The 24,282-nt window shown below is 55.4% G+C and overlaps 4 protein-coding genes and 1 long non-coding RNA gene across 6 annotated transcripts in view; 2 read left to right on the top strand and 3 right to left on the bottom strand.

Annotated features, from left to right (window-relative positions):
- The window catches only part of KCP (kielin cysteine rich BMP regulator), a 37,913-nt gene extending 20,338 nt beyond the window's left edge, over nucleotides 1-17,575 (top strand). Inside the window, exons 27-44 of the mRNA XM_061165748.1 lie at nucleotides 332-505; nucleotides 777-859; nucleotides 1,455-1,575; nucleotides 3,935-4,014; nucleotides 4,211-4,310; nucleotides 4,795-4,883; nucleotides 5,191-5,293; nucleotides 5,389-5,531; nucleotides 5,785-5,957; nucleotides 6,042-6,153; nucleotides 6,248-6,349; nucleotides 7,301-7,465; nucleotides 12,578-12,664; nucleotides 12,745-12,906; nucleotides 13,741-13,808; nucleotides 14,175-14,281; nucleotides 16,233-16,300; nucleotides 17,442-17,575. Of these exons, the coding sequence (XP_061021731.1) occupies nucleotides 332-505; nucleotides 777-859; nucleotides 1,455-1,575; nucleotides 3,935-4,014; nucleotides 4,211-4,310; nucleotides 4,795-4,883; nucleotides 5,191-5,293; nucleotides 5,389-5,531; nucleotides 5,785-5,957; nucleotides 6,042-6,153; nucleotides 6,248-6,349; nucleotides 7,301-7,465; nucleotides 12,578-12,664; nucleotides 12,745-12,906; nucleotides 13,741-13,808; nucleotides 14,175-14,281; nucleotides 16,233-16,300; nucleotides 17,442-17,456 (1,952 nt within the window). The 3' untranslated portion in view covers nucleotides 17,457-17,575. The remainder of the gene's footprint in view (nucleotides 1-331; nucleotides 506-776; nucleotides 860-1,454; nucleotides 1,576-3,934; nucleotides 4,015-4,210; nucleotides 4,311-4,794; nucleotides 4,884-5,190; nucleotides 5,294-5,388; nucleotides 5,532-5,784; nucleotides 5,958-6,041; nucleotides 6,154-6,247; nucleotides 6,350-7,300; nucleotides 7,466-12,577; nucleotides 12,665-12,744; nucleotides 12,907-13,740; nucleotides 13,809-14,174; nucleotides 14,282-16,232; nucleotides 16,301-17,441) is intronic.
- LOC133072470 (uncharacterized) lies at nucleotides 14,507-16,507 on the bottom strand. The gene is made up of 4 exons (XR_009696741.1): nucleotides 16,449-16,507; nucleotides 16,141-16,271; nucleotides 15,440-16,017; nucleotides 14,507-15,061 (listed from the first exon to the last, which is right to left on the bottom strand). It is a non-coding gene; the product is annotated as an uncharacterized LOC133072470 (long non-coding RNA).
- Nucleotides 16,507-18,502, top strand: LOC133072466 (collagen alpha-1(I) chain-like). The gene is made up of 5 exons (XM_061165749.1): nucleotides 16,507-16,574; nucleotides 16,679-17,812; nucleotides 17,884-17,973; nucleotides 18,194-18,285; nucleotides 18,371-18,502. The coding sequence occupies exons 1-5, from the start codon at nucleotides 16,569-16,571 to the stop codon at nucleotides 18,486-18,488; spliced, it is 1,440 nt and encodes a 479-aa protein (XP_061021732.1). The 5' UTR covers nucleotides 16,507-16,568; the 3' UTR covers nucleotides 18,489-18,502.
- Nucleotides 18,503-18,653: 151 nt separating this feature from the next.
- SPMIP1 (sperm microtubule inner protein 1) lies at nucleotides 18,654-21,091 on the bottom strand. Of its 2 annotated transcripts, XM_061165751.1 has the most exons (3): nucleotides 20,631-21,091; nucleotides 20,305-20,401; nucleotides 18,654-18,781 (listed from the first exon to the last, which is right to left on the bottom strand). In XM_061165751.1, the coding sequence occupies exons 1-3, from the start codon at nucleotides 20,871-20,873 to the stop codon at nucleotides 18,672-18,674; spliced, it is 450 nt and encodes a 149-aa protein (XP_061021734.1). In that variant the 5' UTR covers nucleotides 20,874-21,091; the 3' UTR covers nucleotides 18,654-18,671. The 2 variants fall into 2 exon arrangements, with proteins under 2 accessions (XP_061021734.1, XP_061021733.1); XM_061165750.1 differs by having other exon boundaries at nucleotides 20,305-21,091.
- Nucleotides 21,092-21,231: 140 nt separating this feature from the next.
- Nucleotides 21,232-24,073, bottom strand: ATP6V1F (ATPase H+ transporting V1 subunit F). The gene is made up of 2 exons (XM_061165752.1): nucleotides 23,802-24,073; nucleotides 21,232-21,706 (listed from the first exon to the last, which is right to left on the bottom strand). Exons 1-2 carry the CDS (start codon nucleotides 23,957-23,959, stop codon nucleotides 21,505-21,507), a joined length of 360 nt encoding a protein of 119 aa, XP_061021735.1. The 5' UTR covers nucleotides 23,960-24,073; the 3' UTR covers nucleotides 21,232-21,504.
- Nucleotides 24,074-24,282: the final 209 nt, after the last annotated feature.

Here is a 24,282-nt window from a genome sequence, read left to right as displayed (position 1 = left end):
TTTACCACTAGCGTCACATGTATGCATTACCCTCCTGCCGCAGGCCGGGTGCTGCTGCTGGTGCTGGGCTGGGACGGACAGCGCCTGATGCCTGGCTTAGAGTCTAGCAAACAGGCAGGAACAGGCTTAGAACCTGGGTGTTCTGACCCGGACCCAGGGTCTTTCCCCTCCAGCACACACAGGGGTTCTGTCCCAGCTTCCTACTCCAGCCCTGAAGAAGCCCCTCCTGGTTACCCACATGCCCTACTGACTATGCAGGGTGGGGCAGAGGGTCGGGGGCAGACATGCAGAACCCAGACTCAGAGCTCATCCCCGCCCACCGCGGACACAGGCTGCCTGCTCCATGGGGAGGAGCACCCCGAAGGCAGTAGCTGGAAGCCCCCCGACAGCCCCTGCTCCTCCTGCATGTGTCATGAGGGTGTCGTCACCTGTGCCCGCGTCCAGTGTTCCACCTCCTGCGCCCAGCCCCACCAGGGGCCCAGTGACTGCTGCCCTCGGTGCTCCGGTATGCCCTTGATGCCTGGGGAGGGCTGAGGCGGGGGTGGCAAGGAGGCAGAGCCGGTCAGCATCTCCCTGTCACTGCCCTGGGCTGGGTGGCCCCCATTCTTATACACACTCCAGTCTCTGAGGTGGGGGGGGGGGGCATCCAGGGGGCAGAGAACCCCACCCCTGGCATGGCGGCCAGTCTGAAAGTTCCCTGGTTTTGTTCTACTCTTACCCCACCCGACCTGTACCCCTCCCATCCCCCCACCCCCCAACCTTCACCCTCCAACAAGACTGTGAGCATGAGGGTCGGAAGTATGAGCCAGGAGAGAGCTTCCAGCCTGGTGCAGACCCCTGCGAAGTATGCGTCTGTGAGGTAGGGGAGGGCACCGTGGAGGGGCAGCCTGGACACTGTGGGGAGCAGGCACTGTGGAGTCAGGGACAGGAGTGTGTTCTTGTGGCCAGGGACAGAGGCAGGAGCTTGGGGTGAAGAGCCAACAGGGCCAGGAAGTCTGGGGTTGTGGGGCAGGCAGTGGGCAGGCCCATCCGGCTGGAGTGGAGGGTGGTGTGGGTAGAAATCTGGGGGGAGGCACCTGGAAAGTGGTCGGGGGCCCTATCGGGGAAAGTCTATTTGAAAGAACCATGAGCCAATGGAAGGGTTTTGAGCAGGCAAATGATGTCATGGATCGGGAGATTAGGCAGTGGGACTGGGTAGGGAAGATGCCCTGAGCTTGCAGAAGGCTCAAAGGTCACACAAAGGCTCACGCCCAACTGACTACAGGAGCAGGCACCCCATAGGTCATCTCTGAGGATTGGGGTGGGGGGTGAGGGACAAGTCTGGGGAGAGATTGATTCTCTCTGCAGACCAGAGTCTGACCTGCACAAGGCAGACAGAGGTGCCTGGAGTCCAGTGGAAAGGGGTGGCTCTTGGCTTCCGTGGCCCGAATCCCACCCTCTGCTCTCTCGCTCAGCTGCAGCCTGAGGGGACACCCAGCCTGCACTGTCACCGGCGGCAGTGCCCCCGCCTGGTGGGCTGCCCCGCCGGCCAGCTCCTGACCCCGGGGCCCCAGCAGTGCTGCCCCACCTGTGCCGGTGAGTCCCCAGACTGGGGGGGCAGTCAAGAGGGCAGGGCTGCCACCCCTCAGAGTGACACCAGATGGGCCAGCCAGCTCTCCTCCACAGTCCCAGCCCCTTCCTGAGTCCAGTGGGTTGTTCTAGAAGCCCACACCCTAGCCAGTGAGACCTATATGGCCCTAAGGGGAAACCAGGGAAACTAATTGTTGCCGGGAGAAATATCAATAACCTCAGATACACAGGTGACACCACCCTTATGGCAGAAAGTGAAGAAGAACTAAAGAGCCTCTTGATGAAAGTGAAAGAGGAGAGTGAAAAAGTTGGCTTAAAACTCAACATTCAAAAAACTAAGATCATGGCATCTGGTCCCATCACTTCATGGCATATAGATGGGAAAACAATGGAAGCAGTGACAGACTTTATTTTCTTGGGTTCCAAAATCACTGCAGATGGTGACTGCAGCGATGAAATTAAAAGATGCTTGCTCCTTGGAAGATAAGCTATGACCAACCTAGACAGCATATTAAAAAGCAGAGACATTATTTTGCCAACAAAGATCCGTATAGTCAAAGTTATGGTTTTTCCAGTGGTCATGTATGGATGTGAGAGTTGGACTATAAAGAAAGCTGAGCGCCGAAGAATTGATGCTTTTGAACTGAGGTGTTCGAGAAGCCTCTTGAGAGTCCCTTGGACTGCAAGGAGATCCAACCAGTCAATCTTATAGGAAATCAATCCTGAATATTCATTGTAAGGACTGAATGAAGGAAGAAGCTGAAGCTGAAGCTCCAATACTTTGGCCACCTGATGCGAAGAACTGACTCATTGGAAAAGACCCTGATGCTGGGAAAGATTGAAGGCGGGAGGATCAGGGGACGACAGAGGATGAGATGGTTGGATGGCATCACCGACTCGATGGACATGGATTTGGGTGGACTCCGGGAGTTGGTGATGGACAGGGAGGCCTGGCGTGCTGCGGTTCATGGGGTCGCAAAGAGTCGGATACGACTGAGTGGCTGAGCTGAGCTGAGCTGAAGCCTGCTGCCTCTTGCCCAGCAGGTGGTGCTACAGGGTTGCAGGTGTGCGGGCTGCTGGCCTGTTGAGGGCAGGGGTCTTAGGACCAGAGGGTCCAGCTACAGAGGTGGGGAGAGCTATCCTTACCAACACCTGCTAGAATGTGCTGCAGGGGGAGAGAAAAATAATAATACTTATTAGGCACCTACTGTATGCCACGTACTGCTGTTGTTGTTGTTCAGTCATTCAGTTATGTCTGACTGTTTGCGACCCCGTGGACTGCAGCATGCCAGGCTTCCCTGTCCTTCACCATTTCCCAGAGCTTGCTCAAACTCATGCCCATTAAGTCAGTGATGCCAACCAACCATCTCGTTCTCTTTTGTCCCCTTCTCCTGCCTTCAATCTTTCCCGGCATCAGGGTCTTTATTAATGAGTTGGCTCTTCGCATCAGGTGGCCAAAGTATTGGAGGTTCAGTTTCAGCATCAGTCCTTCCAATGAATATTCAGGACTGATTTCCTTTAGGATGGACTGGTTGGATCTCTTTGCAGTCCAAGGGACTCTCAAGAAGCTTCTCCAACACCTCAGTTCAAAAGCACCAGCCTTTAAGGTGCTCAGCCTTCTTTATGGTCCAACTCTCATATCCATTCATGACTACTGGAAAAAACATAACTTTGACTAGATAGACCTTTGTTGGCAAAGTAATATCTCTGCTTTTTAATATGCTGTCTAGGTTGGTCATAGCTTTTCTTCCAAGGAGCAAGCATCTTTTAATTTCATCACTGCAGTCACCATCTGCAGTGATTTTGGAACCTAAGAAAATTTAAAGTCCATCATTGTTTCCATTCTTATTAAGCATCTACTGTATGCCATGCACTGTACTTGTTACTTTTAATAAAGTTTCACATTTACTTCTCACAGTTACCCAGTGATGAGGAATTGTACAGATGAAGAAATTGAAGTTCAGAGAAATTGATTAATTTGCCAAAAATGGCACAGGCTCTGAGTGCTGGAGCCAGGATTGGAACTGGGGTACCTGGCTCATTGTGCTTCCTTCCAGACAAAATGAACAGAAGTGGGAGGGGCAGGCCAGGCAGCCGCATGGTCCTTAGCCACCTCAGGCTGAGGAAGCCACACTTTGTCCGTTTCCAGGGTCCCCATCCTAGCAGAGTTCCTTGTCAAAAGTCCAAACTTTTCTTGGCTGAAACAAAAGGAAAAAGGATTTATCTTCCCTGGAGTCAAGGTGTCAGGGCTATAAGTATGTCCTGGGCTCAAGAAATCCCGGAACACAGTAAGAGGGTAGGCAGTCAACTGGGCTTTTGTCCCTGCTCCCCCAGCATCTCCCATACTGCATTCTTGTCTTCACAGAGGCGCTGAGTCACTGCACGGAGCACCTGCTGGGGTCTGAGTTGACCCCACCAGACCCCTGCTACACCTGCCGGTGCCAGGTGAGCCGTCTTACCTTGAGGATTCCTCCAGCCCCCTCTTCTTCCTCCTCTGTAGCTGTGACTCCTCTGTTTAGCACCTCCAGGCTTCCCAATCACCCCAACAACATTCGCCCACTTGTCCTGAATGTCACATTCCACCTAGGCCCTGCGCCTTCCCTGTGGTTTCTACCTGTGCTATTCCCATGCCCTTCAATAGGACCTGACTTGGCTCTGCATTCACCGGGCCTGTCCTGAGCTCAGCTGTCCCCTGCCGGAACGCTACATACCCCCTGGGAGCTGCTGCCCCGTGTGCCAGGGTTGGTGCCCAGTTTTGTTCTGCATCCTCAGAACATGAGCCAGGAGGGAGACAGGAGGCGTGGCCTCTATGGGCCAAGTGGGCAACCTGGGGTGTGCACTCTGAATGCAGGCTTTGTTCTTTTATAGAAATGGAGGGCTGTTCATTAGCGGAGGGACCTGTGAGGTGGAGGGAGGCAGGGAATGGAGCCTGGATTCTCAAGGGCTGGCCAGAGAGGGCCAGCACTCTCAGAGGGCATCACACTACTGAGCTGGCAGCCAGACCAGAGGAAAGTTCTGGCTCTTTCAGTTTCCGGGACGCTCTGGATATCCTGGGTGCTGGCGTAAGGTCTGCCATTTAGTCGGCCATGGTGCTGCTGGTTGAAGAAATTAACACCCTCAGGGTACTAATTAGATGGGGTGGGCACTGCCCTGCCCTGGGCCTTCAGGGTGAGCTCATGCAGCCAGAATGACAGTGCTTCCCCATCCCCATTTCTTTGTCCTCAGAATGTGTGGTGGAGGCTGAGGGCCGGACAGTGGCGGATGGAGAGAGCTGGCGGGACCCCAGCAACGCCTGTGTCACCTGCACCTGCCGTGTGAGCTGGGGAAGGGAGGGTGGGGAGTGGAGGACCTTACAGACTGATAAAGGGAAGGGCCTCAGGACACTGGACCAGGGAATATGGGGTCTTGGAGGTAATTAGAAAAAGGCAGCCCCTCTGGGTGAGAGGGCAGAGGTACCCCTGTGTGAGGGCAAGCCGCTGAAGGTGATTTCACCCCCTACTTGATCATGAAGTGGGTGCCCTTGTGGGAGAGGAGTTGCTTGCCCAGTCTCTGATGCCGAAGTGTGAGGCAGGGACTCCAAACCCTGCCGGAAGTCCCTAGAGCAATGCCGTCCGTCCTCAGCGGGGCCACGTGGAGTGCCGCCTGGAGGAGTGCCAGGCGCTCACCTGCCCGCGCGGCTGGGCGAAGGTGCGGGAGGCTGGCAGGTGCTGTGAGAGGTGCCAAGGTGCGGGCCAGGGCCATGGGGCTGGGGGTCGGGGCGCGGAGCGAGACCCAACGTGAGGGGCGGGCATCTGACTCTCCCCCTTCCCGTCCCCCCAGCCCCCGCCCCGTCGTGCGCGCACCAGGGCCGGCGGGTGGCCTCCGGGGAGCGCTGGGACGTGGACGCCTGCACCAACTGCTCCTGCGTGGCAGGCACCGTGCGCTGCCACAGCCAGAGCTGCGCGCCGCTCTCCTGTGAGCCCGTGAGTGCCAGGGCCTGGGGCGGTGGGATGGTGGGCGCGTGGCACCGCCCACCTGGAGCACCGGGGAAGTAGGAGAGGGGCTCGCCCGGGTCGTGCAGTGTCTGACACGGCCACGAGGGGGCGTCCTGACCCCCGCCAGCAGGGGCTCGGGAGCCCGGGAGCCTCCCCGGCGATGCTCGGTCCTCCGGGGAGGCTCAGCATGGGGCCCGGCCGGGAGCGCGGCGTATCTGATCGTGTGCGGGGCGGAGGCCAGGACGAGGCCCCCGCCCTGAGTCCCGGCAGCTGCTGTCCCCGCTGCCTGCCCCGGCCCGCTTCCTGCATGGCCTTCGGAGACCCTCATTACCGCACCTTCGACGGCCGCCTGCTGCACTTCCAGGGCAGCTGCAGCTACGTGCTGGCCAAGGACTGCCGTGGCGGGGACTTCAGGTGCGCCGCTCCCTCTGCCTTTCTCCCTGCTCGCCCCCCACACCCGGCCCTGCTGACCCCTAAACCCGGGCCTCCCACCCGCAGCGTGCACGTGGCCAACGATGACCGGGGCCTGAGCGGCGTGTCCTGGACCCAAGAGGTGGCTGTGCTGCTGGGAGACGTGGCCGTGCGGCTGCTGCAGGGCAGGGAGGTCACGGTCAGTGGAGCCAAGGATCCGGGGACCGGTCAGTCGGCGCTGTCCCCTCCTCTGTCCTGACCTCGCTCCTCCTCCCACGTCCCTTCTCCTCTAGGTGGATGGCCGCCCCGTGGCCTTGCCCTTCCTGCAGGAACCGCTGTTCTACGTGGAGCTTCGGGGACACACGGTGGTGCTGCACTCCCAGCCGGGCCTCCAGGTGCGGCCTGGGCCAGTGTCGGGCAGGGGGCGCCCCAGGCCTGTCCTGTAGGAGGGGGAATACCAACTACCTGCCAGGCCATGAGGCCAAGGAGCTTAGAGAGTTCTGCGGGATTCCAGGGGGAAGAGGAATCAGAGCTAGAGAACTCCAGGTGTGATGAAAGGAGTTCTGAGCCTGGTGTCCAGCCACCGATGTGCTGGGGCTCTTAGGCCATTGCCTTAAGCCTGTCCTCTGGGCCTCAGCTTTCCCATAGTCAAACCAGAGGAGGGTGGGGTGGGGAGACAATGTCAACTATCCTCTCCTAGATGATGGTTTCAGAGATTCCAATTCCCATGTCAAAGAGTAATTCACTCCCCTGCCTCCAGCCACAAGCACATTTGTAAGTCCACAAAATAAGGCTTATCCACACTTAGGATGGGGCTTCCCAGGTGATACTAGTGGTAAAGAACCTGCCTGCCAGTGCAGGAAACATAAAAGATGCAGGTTTGATCCCTGGGTTGGGAAGATCCCCTGGAGGAGGGCACGGCAACCCACTCCAGTATTCTTGCCTAGAGAATCCCATGGACAGAGGAGCCTGGTGGGCTGTAGTCCATGGGGGTCGCACAAAGTCAGACACGACTGAAGCGACTTAGCACACACGAAAACTTAGGATACCAGACTCTACTTGTGGTTTGTCCTCTGTAAGGCCTGAATGCCCTTGAGGGAGTGAATCTCTGAAAGTGGGTTGCATTTCACGGGGAAGCCTAGCTCAGGGATGATGACGGGAGAAGGTGCCCTCCTGAGGTGCCTTCCTGGCCTTGGCCAGAGCAAGCCTCCCTTCCATGAGGCACCCCACCTGTCCTTTCTCCTCCCCTCCTGCAGGGGGCATGCTGACACACCACTGGGATGGGCCCTGGGCTTCCTGGGGCCCCTGGCTTTCTCCTGCTCTCCAGTCCCCGCCTCTCTGCACAGGTGCTGTGGGATGGGCGGTCCCAGGTGGAGGTGAGAGTGCCTGGCTCCTACCGGGGCCACATGTGTGGGCTCTGTGGCAACTTCAATGGCTTTGCCCAGGATGACCTGCAGGACCCTGAGGAGCTGCTCCGGCCCACTGAGGCTGCGTTTGGGAATAGCTGGCAGGTGAGTTGCACAGAAGTGAGAGGCTGGGGGAGGCACAGTTGAGCCTGAGTGTCAGAGCAGCCCTCTGGTAAGGAAAGGGGGAGGGGTTGGGCTTTGGGGCTTCCAGTAAGGTTTGGAGTCTTCTTGCCTGTTACAGTGCTGGATGGGGTGGGCCTGTTGGAAGGGATCTCATCAACTGAATCCCCAAGACCTGCTTCATCACTCACTGACTCTAAGTCTTGGACAAGACACTTAACAAGACACTTACTTTTAAGGAAAAGTAGCTGATGCTTTCTTTGCTGTTCTTGTAAGGAAGTTTTTGAGGCTAAAACAAAACATCTGGTGCAAAACACTTGGAAGAACATAGCATACGGAGGTCAGCTGCCAGTGGATGCTGTCATATCAGGGCCGCCTTCCCCACCTAGGTCCCAGAGGGCCCAGGACCTGGTCGGCCCTGTTCCAAGGGCCGTGAGGTGGATCCATGCCGGGCAGCAGGGTACCGTGCCAGGCGTGAGGCCAACGCCCGGTGTGCGGTGCTGAAGTCTGCCCCGTTCAGCCGCTGCCATGCTGTGGTGCCACCAGACCCCTTCTTTGCCGCCTGCGTGTATGACCTCTGTGCTTGCGGGCCCGGTTCCTCTGCTGACGCCTGCCTCTGCGATGCTCTGGAAGCCTATGCCAGCCACTGTCGCCGTGCAGGGGTGACACCGGCCTGGCGGGGCCCCACACTCTGTGGTGAGGGGGCAGTGCCCAGGGCAAGCTGGGGGAGGGGGTGACACGGAGGGCTCAGGTCTGGACAGGGAAGGTTCAGGGAGGGTCACGGGGTTGGAGGGGAGCCTGGAGACTGGACGGTGACCCTGCCTTCCATTCCGTCTGCAGTGGTGGGCTGCCCCCTGGAACGCGGCTTCGTGTTTGATGAGTGTGGCCCACCCTGTCCCCGCACCTGCTTCAACCGGCACATCCCCCTGGGGGAGCTGGCAGCCCACTGTGTGCGACCCTGCATCCCCGGCTGCCAGTGCCCGGCGGGCCTCGTGGAGCACGAGGCCCACTGTATCTCACCCGAGGCCTGCCCCCCAGTCCTGCTCACTGGGGACCAGCTGCCCAGCACTCCGCACAACCCCAGCTGGGAGCCCCAGGGGCCAACCTGAGCCAGGACGACACCGACCAGGACTCACCGGGCATGAAGTCTCCCCTTGGCTAGCACTTCTTACCCTGCCTGGGTGCTGGGAGGCTGGGCGTGGCTCTCACAAAGACCCCAGCTGTGTTGCATCGGAAACAGTAAACTTAGGGTCCAGCCTAAGGTTTCTTTGTGTGTATATGTGCTTCTTCCTGGTGCTGGGGTGGTGGTGAGGGGGGCTGTTTGGAACGTGGGGTCCAGAGATCAGTGTCCCAGAATTGGGGTGGTGGCAGCTGTGGGGACTCAGACCCGGACCTTACACACTCTCTGAGCCTGCATCCCTGGGCTGCCCTGCCTGCCACACCCTGGGCTGCCTGGGAAACCCTGCTGTGGGCAGGAGGACGACCCAGGAGTGCCATCCCAGCCCTGTGCTTACATGTCGTAGGCACAGCCTGTGACCCCTCTGCAGGGGCTTCTGTGGATCCTTGTGCAATCGTGCAGGGGCTGAGGAGCCCGGAGAAGGGGCTCAGTCCCCATGTTGCATCCCCTTTCCTTGTGGTTTCGGGGATATTGAGTGCTCAGGCACCCTGTGGGCCACTCTAAGATCTGGTGACACAGGGACCCCGCGCCTGGGGTGAGGAAGAGGAAAGACAGTATGTATGTGATGACATGCAGACCCATGATGGACTACACACACACACCCCTCAGAAGCCCAGATAAACCCATGCACGTACTCTGTGTGTGTTTGCAGCTACACCCACCCCTGATGGACATGGGGGCAGGGGACACATGGGTAACTTTCAAAGACATCCTTATAGGGAAAAGAACTTGGAGTCTGAAATCGAAAAAAAGAAAAATCTCCTTTTTTGACAAGGAAAGTCTCTTTTCAAAGAGAACTCTGAGTTCTCTCTGCCACCTATCAGTTATGTGATCTTGATATTTTAGGGACCTTAGCTAAACAATTGGGGTTGGGGGACTCAGTTCTCTTGGTGGGGCCCCCAGTATTCCAACAGGGTTGAAGGCAGGGCATTGGGCTGAACTGAGACCCTCTGCCTGCTTGTTCAGCCTGCTTCCACTGGGGCCCCTTTCACAGAGCTGTTACAAGACGTAGGCAGGCCAGGATACTTCTGACAGCAGGGGAAGATGACAGACCATCCCATACGTGTCCTCACCCACTTTATCTCCTGTGTTGTGGGGAGTGACCACGGACAGTTTGGAGCAAGCATTAGAGACCACATTTTCCTGGAGCCTCTTTCTTGGGCTGTGTGTCTCCAGATGAGGGAGACAATGCCCTGTGATAGTTACAGCAGCTTACTCTCTGGGGCCTGGTCTTCTCGTCTGTGAAGTGGGGATGAAGATGATACCAGTTACTTCACAGAGTTGCTTCAAGGAAGGATCACATGTCCACAGCAGCGTCTTGTGTCCTGGCAGACAGTAAGCTGTTGGGAACTGCTGCCTGTTTGGGCATGTTGTTCAGTCGCTAAGTCATGTCTGACTCTGTGAGACCCTGTGGACTGCAGCACACGAGGCTTCCCTGTCCTTCACCAAGACCCAGAATTTGCTCAGACTTATGTCCATTGAGTTGGTGATGCCGTCCAACTGTTTCATCCTCTGTTGTCTCCTTCTCCTGCCTTCAATCTTTCCCAATATCAGGGTCTTTTCCAGTGAGTTGGGTCTTCGCATCAGGTGGCCAAAGTATTGGTTATATTTCACATCTATAATGCAGTTGCAAGCTTCATATATACAGTTTGGGGTGTTTTTTTTTTTTTAATCTGCGTGCTATTTTACTTCCATTAGAAAAATATTATCTCTGTAAAATTTGGTCCAGTTTCTTCTCCTTTACCACATTCAAACTTTAATTTTACTCAAGTAAAAGCAGAATCACAGATCTGACATAACAAAATAGTTCACATCATTAAATTAAGAGTTTAATTGAATTAGATGTGCTCATTCTTATTTCCTGAGGAATAGTAACTCATCTTTCCTACATGTTATTCCCTTCTACTTTTATTTTTCTGAGTTAAGTAAGGCATGTCTGTTTTCCCACATCCAGCAATACAAGTGTTATAGAAGTGTAATTTATACTATTGGTAACTAGATTCATCATTAATCTTCAATTAATGTTCAGTTCCCCTTATTTTATAGTACATGGTATTGTATTTTCCTAATATTTCAACCTTACACTTGAAAGGTTGTTTCTGAATCACGCAAAGACGCCGGGGTTCTTGGCCTCCGGAGGAGAAGAATTCAATCTGGGGCCAGAGACGAGGCTGGATCACTCAGAGCTTTTGTGCAATACAGTTTTATTAAAGTATAAAGGAGATAGAGAAAGCTTCTGACATGGACATCAGAAGGGGGTAGAAAGAGTACCCCTTTGCTAGTGTTAGCAATGGAGTTATATACTCTCTAATGCATCCAAAGAATGTCTGGAGGTTGTAAAGACCTCACCAGACCTACTCCCATAATTTACATTTTAAGATAACAGAGTTGGCCAGAAGGTTTAATCCAAAGACTGTCCTCAGGCAGGATACATCCTTGTAAAGACCAGACCTACTCCCATAATTTATGTTTTAAGATAACAGAATTAGCCAGAGGGTTTAATCCAAAGACTGTCCTCAGGCAGGATACATTATTGTTATATAATCCTAAGGAATGTAAAGGAAAAAAGTAAAAAAGTTTGTCCTTTCTTCCTCCTTGAATATTCCAGACCTCTCTCTCCTTGGGGACCCCCAGACTTCTTATCAACCTGCCTAGGAAATTACTCTCTCACACTTTCCAACAGATTAAGCCATTAGTTTAAAAATATTAAAATTCCAGACTAAATAACACTGGGCCCACTTAGAATCATGCTATGCTGAGAGGTCCTTGCACAACAGAGTCTCCTTTGGGCAAAGCAGCAACCTGGTAAGCAGCTCAAGCAGGAAAACTACGCTGGAAATATTGTTTGTGGATGTCATTGACAGTATTGAAGTCATTTATGTCAGCCCCCAAAACAGTTGTTTTTACCACATACGTGAAGCCGCAGCCTGCTGCTTTCAGAATTTCACCCATATTTGCAAGAGCCTGTTTAGTCTCTTCTGCCACCCCTCCTGGCACAAGCTCTCCACTTGCAGGGTCCATGCCTAGCTGTCCTGAAATGTAAATGGTCCTGTTGACTAACACAGCCTGTGGGACCAATGGCCACTGGGGCTTTCACTGTGCTGATCACCCTTCTGATCAAAGATGACATGGCTAACCCTTTTCCCTTGCTGCCCCTCAGAGACAACTACCCAGGAAATGACTCTTACTTGTGCCTCTCGGGACTCCGTATATATAGTTGACATTTGAACAACATGGCTTTGAACTACACAGATGCACTTATACTCAGAATTTTTTTCAGTAGTAAATACTACAGTACTACACCCTCCCCGATAGCTTGAATCCTTGGATACAGAGGGCAGATTGTAACTTATATGTGGATTTTTGACTGCAGGGAGGGTCAGGGCCCCTAATCCCTGTGTTGTTTAAGGGTCAATTGCATACATAAAGCAGATGCTCATGTGGGGCTGCAAACGAGCACCTGCACACACCTCTCTCTGTCAGAGTCACAGTCCTCACCCCACACTGCCACCCACGTGGCCAAGAAACCTGGATCCAAGTCAGGCCAGCGTCTCTAGGAGACTTGGCTGAGGTCCAGGCCTGGGTCAGATGTCAGGGCCCTGTGTTAATGAGCTCAGGAGCCTTTGTCTCCTTCTCGCCCCTGTCCCCAGTTCCTGGTCCTTCTCTTCTCCAGGAGTAGCAGGGAGTAGGGGGTGGGGAACACCCTCCCAGGCCCCCAATGCCATGGAGCAGGCAGCCACCCTGGGGGGCCTAGGGCTCCCTTGTAGCCCCAAGCAGGCTTTGGCCCTGTACCAGCACCTCTTCCGGTGCCCTGCAGGCCTAGACCAGCTCCGGGCTGCCCTGCAGCAGGTAAGGGCCACGGGGCACCGTCTCTGAGTGGGCAGGTGTCCGTGGGGTCTGATTCCACCTTGCCTCCCCAGGTGCAAGAGGGCCAAGCCTGCCCATCAGTCCTGGAACTGCCCAACGTGCTGCTGCAGATGGAGCGGAGCCGGCGGGCCCAGGAGCAGGTAGGGACTGGCTGGCCAGGGGGTGCGGCAGAGGGTGGGGCGAGTGCCCCCTCACATCCCAGCACCCCACCTTCCTGCAGCTCCTGTGGGATTTGGAGCTGCTGACTGGGGCAGGCCTGGGCCTCTTCTGGCCACCCTGGGCCCAGTTCTGTGACCTAAGGGCCCAGGTCCAGCACACACAGAACCAGCGCAGAAAGCCCCAGAGCAGGACAGATGACAACTCTGAGCGGCTGTCGAGTGGGGTGAGCTGGGGCTCGGCTGAGAGTTGGGGGGTCAGTGAGACAGTGGGGCACTTGCAGTGGCCTAGAAGTGGAAGGAACGTGGGCTTTGGAGACAGATCTCAGTTCACATCTCCGTTCTGATGCTTCCTGTGGACTGGAAGCCTGTTTCCTTCCTCGGCTACAGGACGGGGAAGATAAGAGCTCTTTTCAGAGGGCTGCTGGGAGGCCCGTGAACTCATCTGTGTAGAGGGTTTAGCACCCTGCTGGACATACAGGACCGTTCCGGCCTGTTACTGTTCCATAATGAACTGTTCTAGTCCAATCAACTACATGGTAACACCATGCCTTTAGCTATGGCTACAGTGAGAGAGGAAAGCAGGTCTGATGGGGCCCAGAAGACAGAGGTGCTGACGCTCAGGGTGCCCCTGAGATGGGACCCTGAGTAGCCCCAGCCCCAAGTCCCTCCCTTCAGGGCTGGTGGCTCTCCCTCTGGCCTGCCACCCTGGGAAGGATGGTGCTGTGGTGACTGGAACTGAGATGTGCTTCCCAGTCCTGGCTCAGCACCCTGCTGCCTGAGGCCCTTTGGGCAGGTTAGTAGCTGTAGCAGGAGTGGGTGTTAGTCATGACTACTGAGGAAGTGTCCAGCCAACATTTTTGGCCAGGGCTGCAGTCTCATCTGAAGGCTGGAGTGGATAGGAGGGATCCGTCTCTAAGCTCCTTGACTTGGAGGGAAAGGAGAGGGGTCACACAAGGGCACAGAAGCCAGAAGATGGATCCCTAGGAGCTGTTTTAGAGGCTGCCTACCACATTGGGGGATGATGCCATGTGGGCTGGGGCACCCCCCAATCCTTCCAGAATTCCAGGCTGTGCCCACCACCCCAGACTGAGGACTCCCTAAGCCAGAACCATCAGCTCCTGGAGGGGTAAGTCTCCATGGAATTCGGTCCACTCCATGTTGCCACACAAAGTGACCAAACCCAGGACCCTTTGCCCTGTAGCTCTCCAGAGCCCTGCCCAGTGACCCCTCCTCATGCCCCTAACTCCTCCTGGGGCTTTTACTCAGTTGAACCCACATGGTTGCCCCACAGTCCCTGAAAAGGATAACCTCAAGTTCCAGCTCGTAGCATCCAGTGGTGGGTGAGAGGAGGCTGCCATGGACTGAGTTTGGGTGATGGGGTGGGAAGACTCCTGTAGCCTGCCGTGGGTGGGGAGTCCTACACCCCCCAACCCCCCTGGCAGCAGAACCAGAAACAAGAGGTATGCCTGAGGCAGTCCTTGCATTCCTGCAGGGGTCGGGCAGCGGACCCGCCATCAGCCCTGGATCTGAGGGAAGCCAGCCTGGATGCAGACCCAAGGCAGGAGAGCCCTGGCTTGCCTTCGGAAGGGCCCACATCTGGTACTTTGACAGGAGGGGTTGGCAGCCAGGAGAACAGAAGCCCCTGGGTTGAATTCAGTGAAATAGATGCTGTGAGCTTAGGTTGGGACAAGCCGGGAAGCCATCACCCCAAGTCCCGGGATTCTGGTTCATCCTTACCTATTCTTCCTCTCATACCTTTTTGTGGGGGTGCCAGGGGCAACCAGGGACAAAAAGTAGGTTTTCTTTTATAAAAAAATAATTTTATTTATGTAGGTATGTTTGGCTGTGCTGGGTCTTCATTGCTGCACAGGCTTTTCTCTAGTTGTAGCAAGCAGAGGTTACTCTCTAGCTGTGGTTCAGGCTTCTCATCACAGAGGCTTCTCTTGGTTCAGAGTACAGGCTTCAGTGGTTGTGGCACTTGGGCTCCATACTTGCTGCTCCCAGGCTCTAGAGCACAGGCTTAGTCGCTCCACCGCCTGTGGGATATTCCCGGATCAGGGATCGAACCCACGTCTCCTGCCTTGGCAGGCAGATTCTTTACCACTGAGCCACCTGGGAAGCCCCAGGTTTTCTTTTCTATGCCAACTCCACCTGATTGGTGCCAGCCATCTCAGGCACTGTGTCCAGGAGGATTCTGAAGCTAAGCTGGGGCTCAGAGGAGAGAGTGCTGGGAATGGCTGTCTGTCCTCCCTGTCCTCCAGCAGGGACAGAATGGAATGGCAGCTCCAAGCTGCCACCCTCATGCCAGGCACTGGGGAGATACAGGGCACAAAAGTGACTTGGCCAGTCACTTGTCCTCATCTCCGAGAAGATCACAGCCTAGTGAGAGAGTGTGACAATAAATAGGTGATTAGAATTCATCAGGATGAATGCTATGAACCCTGGGTCTGTTCATTTAAATGAAACAGGCTCTCAAATGATTGGTTAAATAATAAGCCTGGCAAAGTCACAAGCTTTTTAATTGTGACATCGTGTACAGGCGAGAGGAGGAAGGTACAAATGATTATTTTCTGATCGACAGAAACTTTACAAGTATATTATCTCTTGGGACTACATCGGCAGAAGATATCTATTACAGTATTATAACCAGTAAAATAAATGATCCAGTAAGACAACAGATCAGAATTACAGAGGGACGGGGTTGGAGGTTATTTTCACAGTTCATGGCAATAATTTCTGAAGGCTTGGGACTCTTACCAGATGTCTTTGTTCAAAATTCTTCCAAAGACAGATTTGTTTTCACAGAGAACATTCCTATTTGGTTACTGTTATGAATATTCACACATCCATGTTGCATAAAGATGGCATTTCTTATGAGAGTTCTCAATTTAAGACCTTATGAAATCAGGTTCTTTTAAGTGGTTTTATGAATGCAAAACGATGCTCCTTCCTCCACAGCTGCAAAGGAGCAGTGACATTTCATCTCTTTTTTTAGATTCCTTTTGTTAATTATAAAGACTTGCAGTTTTTAGACTAGTCTCTGGCCTAAAATTCCACTTCTTGAATTTCATTTGATTTTGATGTCCAGAAACCAAGAAAGAGCTAAAGAGGATTATCCTTAACAATAGAAAAGTCAGGCGCCTATTGTGGGGCTGGACAGGCACACAAGAACAAAGTAGGGGTGTCCTTAAGAGGGACTGGTGACCCTGGCAGACAGTCCCTTCCTGCTCCTGGGCTGCCTCTGGCAGTTTTGAGGAAGACAGTGTATAGGTTCCTCCAAGGTGGTCCTTGGCTGAGAGGATGAGGAAGATGGGGTCAGCTGTTGGCAGGCCAACCTGACAAGCAGACACATAGCAGGCAGTGTAAATAAAGGTGGAATGGTGAGCTGGGAAGGCCTTGAAGTTCCAACACCAGCCCTCAGGGTACCCTACCACCACCACTCAATTCAGTCCCCTCACCTGCTGGGGACTCCCTGGGCTTCCTGGTTCCAGTTCAGGGGTGTGTGTGTGAGGGGCTGGGACATGAGCAGACATCTGTCTTTCTCCCTCAGGTTGCTTCCAAGAGCTGAACCTCACCACCAGCAGTAGCCCTGGAGAACCAGGAATCTCAGAGTTCAAGGTGAAAGGGTGGAAGTTTCCTGGGCAAGACCCCTCTCAGATTGGGGATAGCAGAGGTGGGGTCTGCCTGGGAGGAGACTGCTGGGGTGAGAAGCCCGCAGCCAGGTGGAAGAAGGGGCCATCGCTGAAGCACCTTTTAAACTACATACATGGGTCTGGGGCTTCCCAGGCTATCGTCCACGAGGCTGCAGAGTCAGGCATGACTGAGTGACTAAGCACAGCACAGCACAACATGGGCTTTACAAATGTAGGAGTCAGGCCGGGGCCTAATGGAAGTAAGGCCGACCGGGGCCCTGGGGGCTCCAGGTTCCCCTGGGGGAAGTGGCCCTGGAGGGAGGATTCCATCACAAACCTGGGACAAAGTGTTCTTCCTTCCTAGGACCTAGCCCAGAGGCAAGAGGGGAGCCGAGCAGAGCCCACGCCCCAAAGGCCCCATCACCTAACACCCGGGAGCCTACAGGAGAAAAAGCTGGCTGAGGGAGCCCCAGGGCCCCCAGGCCTCCCCTCCCCGGGCCTGCCAGAACCCCAAGGTCCCCCGGAGGGGCTGGGCCAGGAGAGAGCAGAACAGAAGAAGCTGCTGAGGACTGAGATTCCTCACAGTCAGAGAGAGGGGGACCCTCAGGGTCAGAGTAAGAGAGAGACAAACCAGGGTCCGAGTGGGGAGGCCACTCAGGCTCTGATGGAAGAGGTCTCTCAAGGTCAAAGATGGGAAGGCCTCCAGGGTGAGCACAAAGGGGCGCCTCAAGGTCAAAGTGAGAGTCGCCTCAAATGCGGGCAAAAGGAGGCCCTCCCGGAGCCGGAGCCGAGTGCAGACTCCCCTCGGGGTTCGGGAGAGAAGATCCTCCAGTCTTCCGAGGACAGAGCCTGTATCCCACCAGCCTGGGAGGCGGCTCGGGGAGAGGCGCCCCGGGAGAAAGGTGGCTCCCCGGGGGACATCTGCAGGTCCCTGGGGGAACGGATGCGGGAGCCTGGGGGAAGGGAGGGCCCGGGGCCCCGGGGCAGGACCACCCAGCTGATGCAGGTTAAGACCCATGGCCTGAGAGGAGACAGCGCACCGGCCCTGGGAGCGCAGGGGCCCCTCCGGGAAGCGTTGCGGGCTCCCCTTCAGCTCGCTGGGCCCCTGACCCGGCCACTGCTCCCAGGCCCAGGAGCGGTGATGCTAGAGGCCCCATGCACTGGGGGCTCCGGGCAGCGGGAGCGCCCCGCTGCTCTCCCAGGGGACCTGGGCCCGCTGCGCGATCCGCCCTCGCTTCAGGGCCCAGGAGGAAGCCCTGGCCCCACGAAGCAGGAGCTGGGCGGCTCCACGGGGCTTCCGAGCGCCTTCGGGAGACTGAGGGGTGCGGCGGAGGCCCCCAGAACCTCGAAGACCGCGTGGCCCGAGCCCCCGAGCAGAGACCGGGCGTCGGCGGGCATGAACGCCGCGCAGCAGGCGTCGGCTCTGAAGCGGCTGCTGGAGCTGAACCGCGAGGCCAGACGCCGGCGGCAGCGGGACCGCGAGCAGCAGCGGCTCCGGGTGCGCGGCCGGGCTGGGCGGGTGGGGCCCCGAGGGGCGGCCGCTGGGCCGCTGACAGTCGCCTCCTGCAGGTCCTGGAGCGCCTCCGCATCGCGAGGAACCGCCACTGCCGGGTGCACCCCCTGGAACCCCCACCGAGCCCAGCTCAGCTCCCACCACAGGCAAGACCCCCAGGAGAAGGCGGTGGGGCCACAACGACCCTGCCGGGGCGGGGGCCGGTGGCCGAGCTGGGAGCGATCTGGATCGCTTTGACTGGAGTGTATCCCGCACTTGCCGTAACACCTGCGGAGCGGGCCGACCCGGCTGCTGCCCTCTGCTGGCCGCTTCGAGCCCGGAGGCCGGGAGGCACGCGCGGGCGCTCAGCGTTCCGTCCCTCCCCAGGAGGACGCGGCAGGGCGACGACGCGCCCTGCGGGAACAGCTGGGGCAAACGCATCGGGAAAGGACCCAGCGGCTGCGAGCCCTCGGGGCCAGGTGAGGGGCTGGAAGGGGAGTCTTGTGGGGTGGTGGCGGTCACTTTTTCCTGACATCTGGGATGCAAGGCCACTCTTTTCCCCAGGAACACCCAGAACTTCCAGCAGCTACTGTGGGCCCCCGGCGCTGTGGAACCTGACGAGCATCGCCCATCCTTCCGAGGCCCCTCTAAGTCTCTGATGAATCCTCAAGGAGATGATTAAAGAGACGGGGGTTTAAGGGAAAGGGACGAGGGCAACCGGCAGGTCGGAGGGAGTTTCAGAAAGGCCCAGAACGCAGCCTCTGCGCCTAGGAGAGCCACAGACACAGAAACACATGCAGCTTCGCCCCACCAGGAGGTGTGTTATTTCTCCTTCCCTCCCCTAAGCTCTCTGCCCTGCTCAAGGTCAGAGGGCCAAATCCCGGGGATCGAGGAGCGCGAAGGCCCCATTCTTGCGGAAGAAAGATTCAATGCGGCACATCTTGCAGAAGACCAGCTCTTGCTTCACCGGCGGGCCTGGGAAAAGATGTCAGAGGCCAGGAGTGGGTTCCTGGGAAAAGAACCCACGGAGCACAGGAGCTCTGCCTGCATAGCCCTAGGGGTCTGCCTGTGTTGTATCCACTTTGTAAGTGCAGAAATAAAAAGAAATGCTTCTGAGAAGCGGGAGTTACAGGGAAACCGGGAGCTGGCTGGCTGCCCACCCGGATTAGCAGTGATGGCCAAGTGCCAGTCAGTTGTGTGCCAACACCTCCCCCAGCCTCAGAATCCTCCACAGAGGTGGGTGGTGGGACTCCCATCCGTGCTTGCTACAGGGACAGACAGAGCTGGACTTCTCTGGGGGCAGACAGGGCTTCAAAACCTCCTGCTTTCATTTGGAAATTGTTCCCTTTCCTCTCCCTTTAGGGCCCTGGGGCAATTTTTTGTTAAGGCCAAATTTCAACTGTGTTTATCCTCAATCATCCACCTTTTCCGTGCAGGAACTGGAGAAAACACCTGACTGAGTAGTCTCACTTGAAATTCATGACCAGACAGCAAAGGAACCCTCATCAGGCAGCAAACCCATGACACTCCCTGGCATATTCTCTCCACACCTTGACTCTTAAGCTCAAACCACACCATTGCCTTCGCTCCTCTCCCACCCAGTTGACGACCACGAGTCAATCTAGATGGACAGCCTTCTTGCCAATACCATGTCTACATATCACTGTGTCCCCCCCACCCCTGCACCTTCTCCCTGAGTGATCCAGCCTCTGGAGCAACCTGGGTGAGCCCACCCACTCTCAAGGCAAGGCTTTAAAGAGCACCTATATTCTGATGACTCCCAAAACTGTGTCTTCAGCTCGGACCTCGCTCCAGAGGGCCAAATCACTGACACCTCCAGCACAACATAGCCAACGCTGACCTTCACACCCCCCAGCACTCTCCCTACCCCCAGTCTCCCCTGCTGTAGCTGCTTCAGTCAAACACCTGCGTGTTGCCATTGCATTCTCTCCTTCTGTCATTCAAACCACCAGTAAGTTCCATTGTGTCTTCCTCCAAAACACATGCGGAATAGATTTCAGCTCAACTGCTAATCACTCTAGCCCAAGCCACCGTCTTTCTTGCCAGGATACCTCAACCATCTGTCAGAGTTTGTTCTTACTCCTGAAAAGGCCACTACCTACAGAATAGTCAGGGTGATTTTTTTTAAGTAAATCAGTATCATTCACCTGCTTAAAACTCACTGTGGCTTCCCCTTAAACTTAGAATAAAACCCAAACTCCTCTCCCTTGTCAGTTAGCTCACTCGGCCTCTAGGTCCTGAGAGAGGCCTTTCCTGACAATCCATCCTAAAGCCGTGCACCCCCCTGCCTCCTCGCCCATCACGCCATTTCACTCTGGAACTTGGCCCTCTCTTGGTCTTATGTTTCTCCACGAGGATGGATGCCCCCAAAAGGAGTGTCCATGTGTCTTGTGTGTCTAGTGCCAAGAGCGCTGCCTGGCTCGTGGCAAGTTCTCTGTGTCTGTGAAGTGGATAATTTCCGGGAGGTTGGGGCTCACCCAGCTGCCAGCCATATGTGAAGTTGGTGGTGATGGGAAAGAGGTAGCGTTTCTCTGGCACGTCCAGTTTTCGGGTGCTGAGGTAGCGGTAGCGGCCCTGGAAGTCGTGGGAGATGCCTTCGTACAGCAGGGCCCGGGTGGCAGGCGGGACTGGGTACATTTCTGACTGAATAGGAGCCTCCAGGGTGGGGCTGGAGGCCCTGGAAGGAACTGCTTTGGGGGCGGGTGGGGGTGAGAGTGGGGCTTTGGGGGGCAGGGTTGGCAGCTTGAGGGGCAGACGGGCTGCAGCCTTGGCCTTCTGCTTGGCCTTCACCAGGGACCCGTACTTGTGGTGCCACTCGCAGCGCAACATCTTCTCCCTCAGGTATTCCTCCTTCCAGAAGTTCTGCCGCACCGTGTCCATGTTGAGTTGCCGAGACATGGAGGCACAGGAAGGAGCAGGAGCGGGGTGCCTGCTGCCAAGGGGTGAGCACAGCAAGCAGAGTCCCTCTGACAGCAGGTGGCTGCCCAGGGACAGTCACTCGGCAACCGTGCCTCACCTCACACAGGGCCATGCCCTCAGCATACATCACCTGCCTTGCTTGCTGAGGCAGCCTCAGGCCAGGGCCCACTGGCTAAGAGCCTTGACCCCCAAACCTCTTGCCAGACTCAAGCTGAGTATCTCTGGCTTCCAGGTTTGCTGTGGTTCCTGCTTCCATCCCTTGAGGTCCCGACCCCTCCCAGCCAAGCAGGGGCATCAGGGGTCTGGACACAAGCCTCCCTGCCACAACTGGTTACCTTTAATTCAGAAGACCAGGCTGGCACAATCTTCCCGGTCCAACTCTTCTAGGCCTGGGTCTTTGGCAAAACCTTTTCCAGCCCTGCCAATCAAATCACCCCCACAAGAGCCTCCTTCCACACATGTCCTTCCTAGCACCCAGCCTCAGATTGGAGAGAAGCAAGAACATTATTTTAATTTAACATCAACAATGACACTGTGTAACAGCACAGGGAAGAGGTAGTGGAGAGAAGACACTCAGGTTTCCTGTACCCCAACCGGCCTTAATTTTAATGGCAGAGCCCCAGCAACCTTGGAAGCACCCCACCTCTGGTGCCTCTCAGTGGAATGGGAAGGGCAGGGAATTGGAACTCAGAGGCTAAGATCTTAAAGAAGGGCTGATGGCAAGCCTGGGGAAAAGCCACAAGGCGGAGGGGAGTCCTCTAGCGCAGGTCTTCGGCTGTGAACATGCCCCTGGCCCTGCGCAGGATGGAGTCCTTGGCAGCATCATATGGGTGCTCCTTGGACGGGATCTCCAGCACAGCCGGAATGGAGCGCTGGTGGGCGTCCAGGGCGTGCCGCACCATCTCTGCGATGTACTGGTTGATAAGGATGATGCCGATGTCATCCCGATTTAGAAACTGCCTGGAAGGAGAGATGAGAAGGGAGTCCAGGGCGGCCCACTCTGAGTTGGTGGACTGGGCCACAGATGGAATGGGCTTAATCCAGAGAGCGCAGTGGACAAGAGAAAAGGGTGCTACACTAAACTCTCCACTCTGTTTAGAGTCAATTTCATTCAAAAGCTAAGGGCATGGCTTCTACCCCACCCCTACCGCCTGGAAAACTCCCAAATGATCTGCTAATGAAGATGAGAGTGCGTGCTGGTGCGTTCCTTATGCTGCCTTCAACAAGACTATATGTGCCAGTCTCTTTGTATCTGCATAAAGAAAAAAGCAGAAAGATAAGGAAAAAAATACATGATGAAGGAAGGAAGTAATGAAGTAGAAGAGGTCAGGGGTTGAGACTGTGACTTCTCAATGTGTATTTGAGAATTTACAAATATTAATTTACAAATAAATTTACAATTTACAACTATTAATTTGTAAACCACATGAACATGTTAACTTTTCAAAAGGAAACAGGTTAAATTTCTACACACACACACACACACACACACACACACACACACACACAAGACCACACCACGTGGCACGTGGGATCTTAGTATTCCAACCAGGGATAGAATCCATGCCCCCTGCTGTGGAAGCATAGAGTCTTAACCACTGGACTGTCAGGAAAGTCCCCATAAAAATTTTTAAGGGGGGAAGGTGCTGTTCAGACCACTCATGGTCTATGCTGATGAGGGCAGGGAGTGGATCAGAGGGGAAGTTTGGCCTGAGCCAGGAACACAGCATAGGAAGAAGAAAATCAGTAACGAAGGAATCATACTTTCCACACAGAAGGAACCTGGCATTGGGCTCTTACTTTCTTGTGATCACCCACACATTCATTAATTTATTTACTCATTAAAAACTATTTACTATTAAAAAATAAAAACTATTTACAGAGTAGCTACTCTTTACCAGACACTAAGGCAGGTTAGATTTGATGATTTCAGAGGTCCCTTTTGGTTGGAAACTTGAAGTAAAATTTGTCCTTCTCTCATGACAACTTGAGTCACTTTACCAGACTGCTTAGAGATCAGCCTCCTGGGTCAGGGCCAATCATACCCCAGGCAATAGGAACCAGTCTTAGCCGGCAGCTCAGGGCTAGGCTGTTTAGGGGAAAACAGGCCGGAGAGGTTTGTTCCTAGCACTTTCATAGGGGCTCCAGAGAAGGGGTGTGGGAAAGGACAGGGGGCTGGCACTCTCAACTCTAGTCACCAAGTCACCTCCTGGATTAAAGGACATGACTGCACCCACAGCTTGAAGCTCCTGCTTTTAACCCGGGACAGGAAATGAAGATTTGAAGCGCAAGGTATCAGTAGAAGGTAGGATTGTCCTGATATTCTGTCCGCTGAGCTCAGGACAATGGTAAATTCCAAAGCAGACCAAGAGCTGAAGGAGTAGAGTGTGGCCCTGGCTTAAGAAAGGCAGAAAAGGTGAGACTGGGTTCAAATCTTTGCTCCATCTTTTTTCGAATTGTAGGACTTTAGTGTGTGCCTTTAACCTCTCTGAACTTTAGTTTTTTTACCTGTAAATGGGAATAACCCCTACCTTACATGATGACTGTGAGCTTCTAAGGGAGATGAAAACACATTAAAGTCCGAGCCTACTGCCCAGGTGTTCACTGAGTGAGTGGTTCCTTTAGGGGTCAACTCACTAGAGTCGAGCGCTTGCAATGAACGGGTCCTGCTCTACCGGTGAACTGGGAGCTGAGAGTGGCCGTCTCCAGGCCTGAGCACTCTGGAAACTCAGCTCTGGCGGGCCAGGTTGGACCAAAGGGCGGTGCCCGGCGGTCATGAGCTGTTCCCCTTCTTTCCTGACACACGGTCATGTGAGAGGGGCCTTTGTGGACCCGATCTAGCCCTGGTCCCACCGAGCCCCAAAAGGGAACTTGGGCCTCAGTGGCCTCCTCTCAGTCGGTGGACCGACCCCCGCCCCCCACCCTCGAGGACGGGGTCTGACACTTCAGCCAAAGTTTGGAAGCCCAACGCCGAACCCCGCCCCCAGCCTTCTCCCCTCCCCACGTTCCCACCAGGCAGCAGAAGGTCCCGTCCAGGCCTCGCGGGCTACCTTACCGAAAAGTGTCTTCGATCTCATTGATGGTAGTATCCTTCTCCACCACCAGGAAATTAGGGTGGCGGTTCTTGTTAAGCTCCCCTATGCCGCCCAGCAGGAAGCCAGTCACAGTGTCCTCGTCTCCGATCACGGCAATTAGCTTCCCCCTCCCCGCCATCCTCACAGACAAGCCGAGATCCTCAGCCACCGCCGGGTGTCACCGAAGCCCTGCCTTCGCAGCGCACAGCCTTCGGCCGGCTCCTCAACCCCCGCAACGCTTTGGACATGCGCAGTTGTACCACTCCGCCTCCTGGGACATGCGCATTAAGAGCAGAAGCGCCTGACTCAGAATACGCCTGCGCCATAATGGGAGGCCAGAATCGGGGACTACGATTCCCAGAAGTCCGCGCGGCACAGTCGTCTCTCGCAGGTAAGTTCGCTGCTTCGTTGGACGGAGGTGAGGCAGCTGCTGTTAGACGTCTGGACGCCTAAGGAGAGACG

The sequence above is a fragment of the Dama dama genome, chromosome 18 (assembly GCF_033118175.1).
Source record: "Dama dama isolate Ldn47 chromosome 18, ASM3311817v1, whole genome shotgun sequence".
NCBI lineage: Eukaryota > Metazoa > Chordata > Mammalia > Artiodactyla > Cervidae > Dama > Dama dama.
Note: the sequence above shows the minus strand (reverse complement) of the source record. Positions and strands in the feature narration are given on the sequence as shown.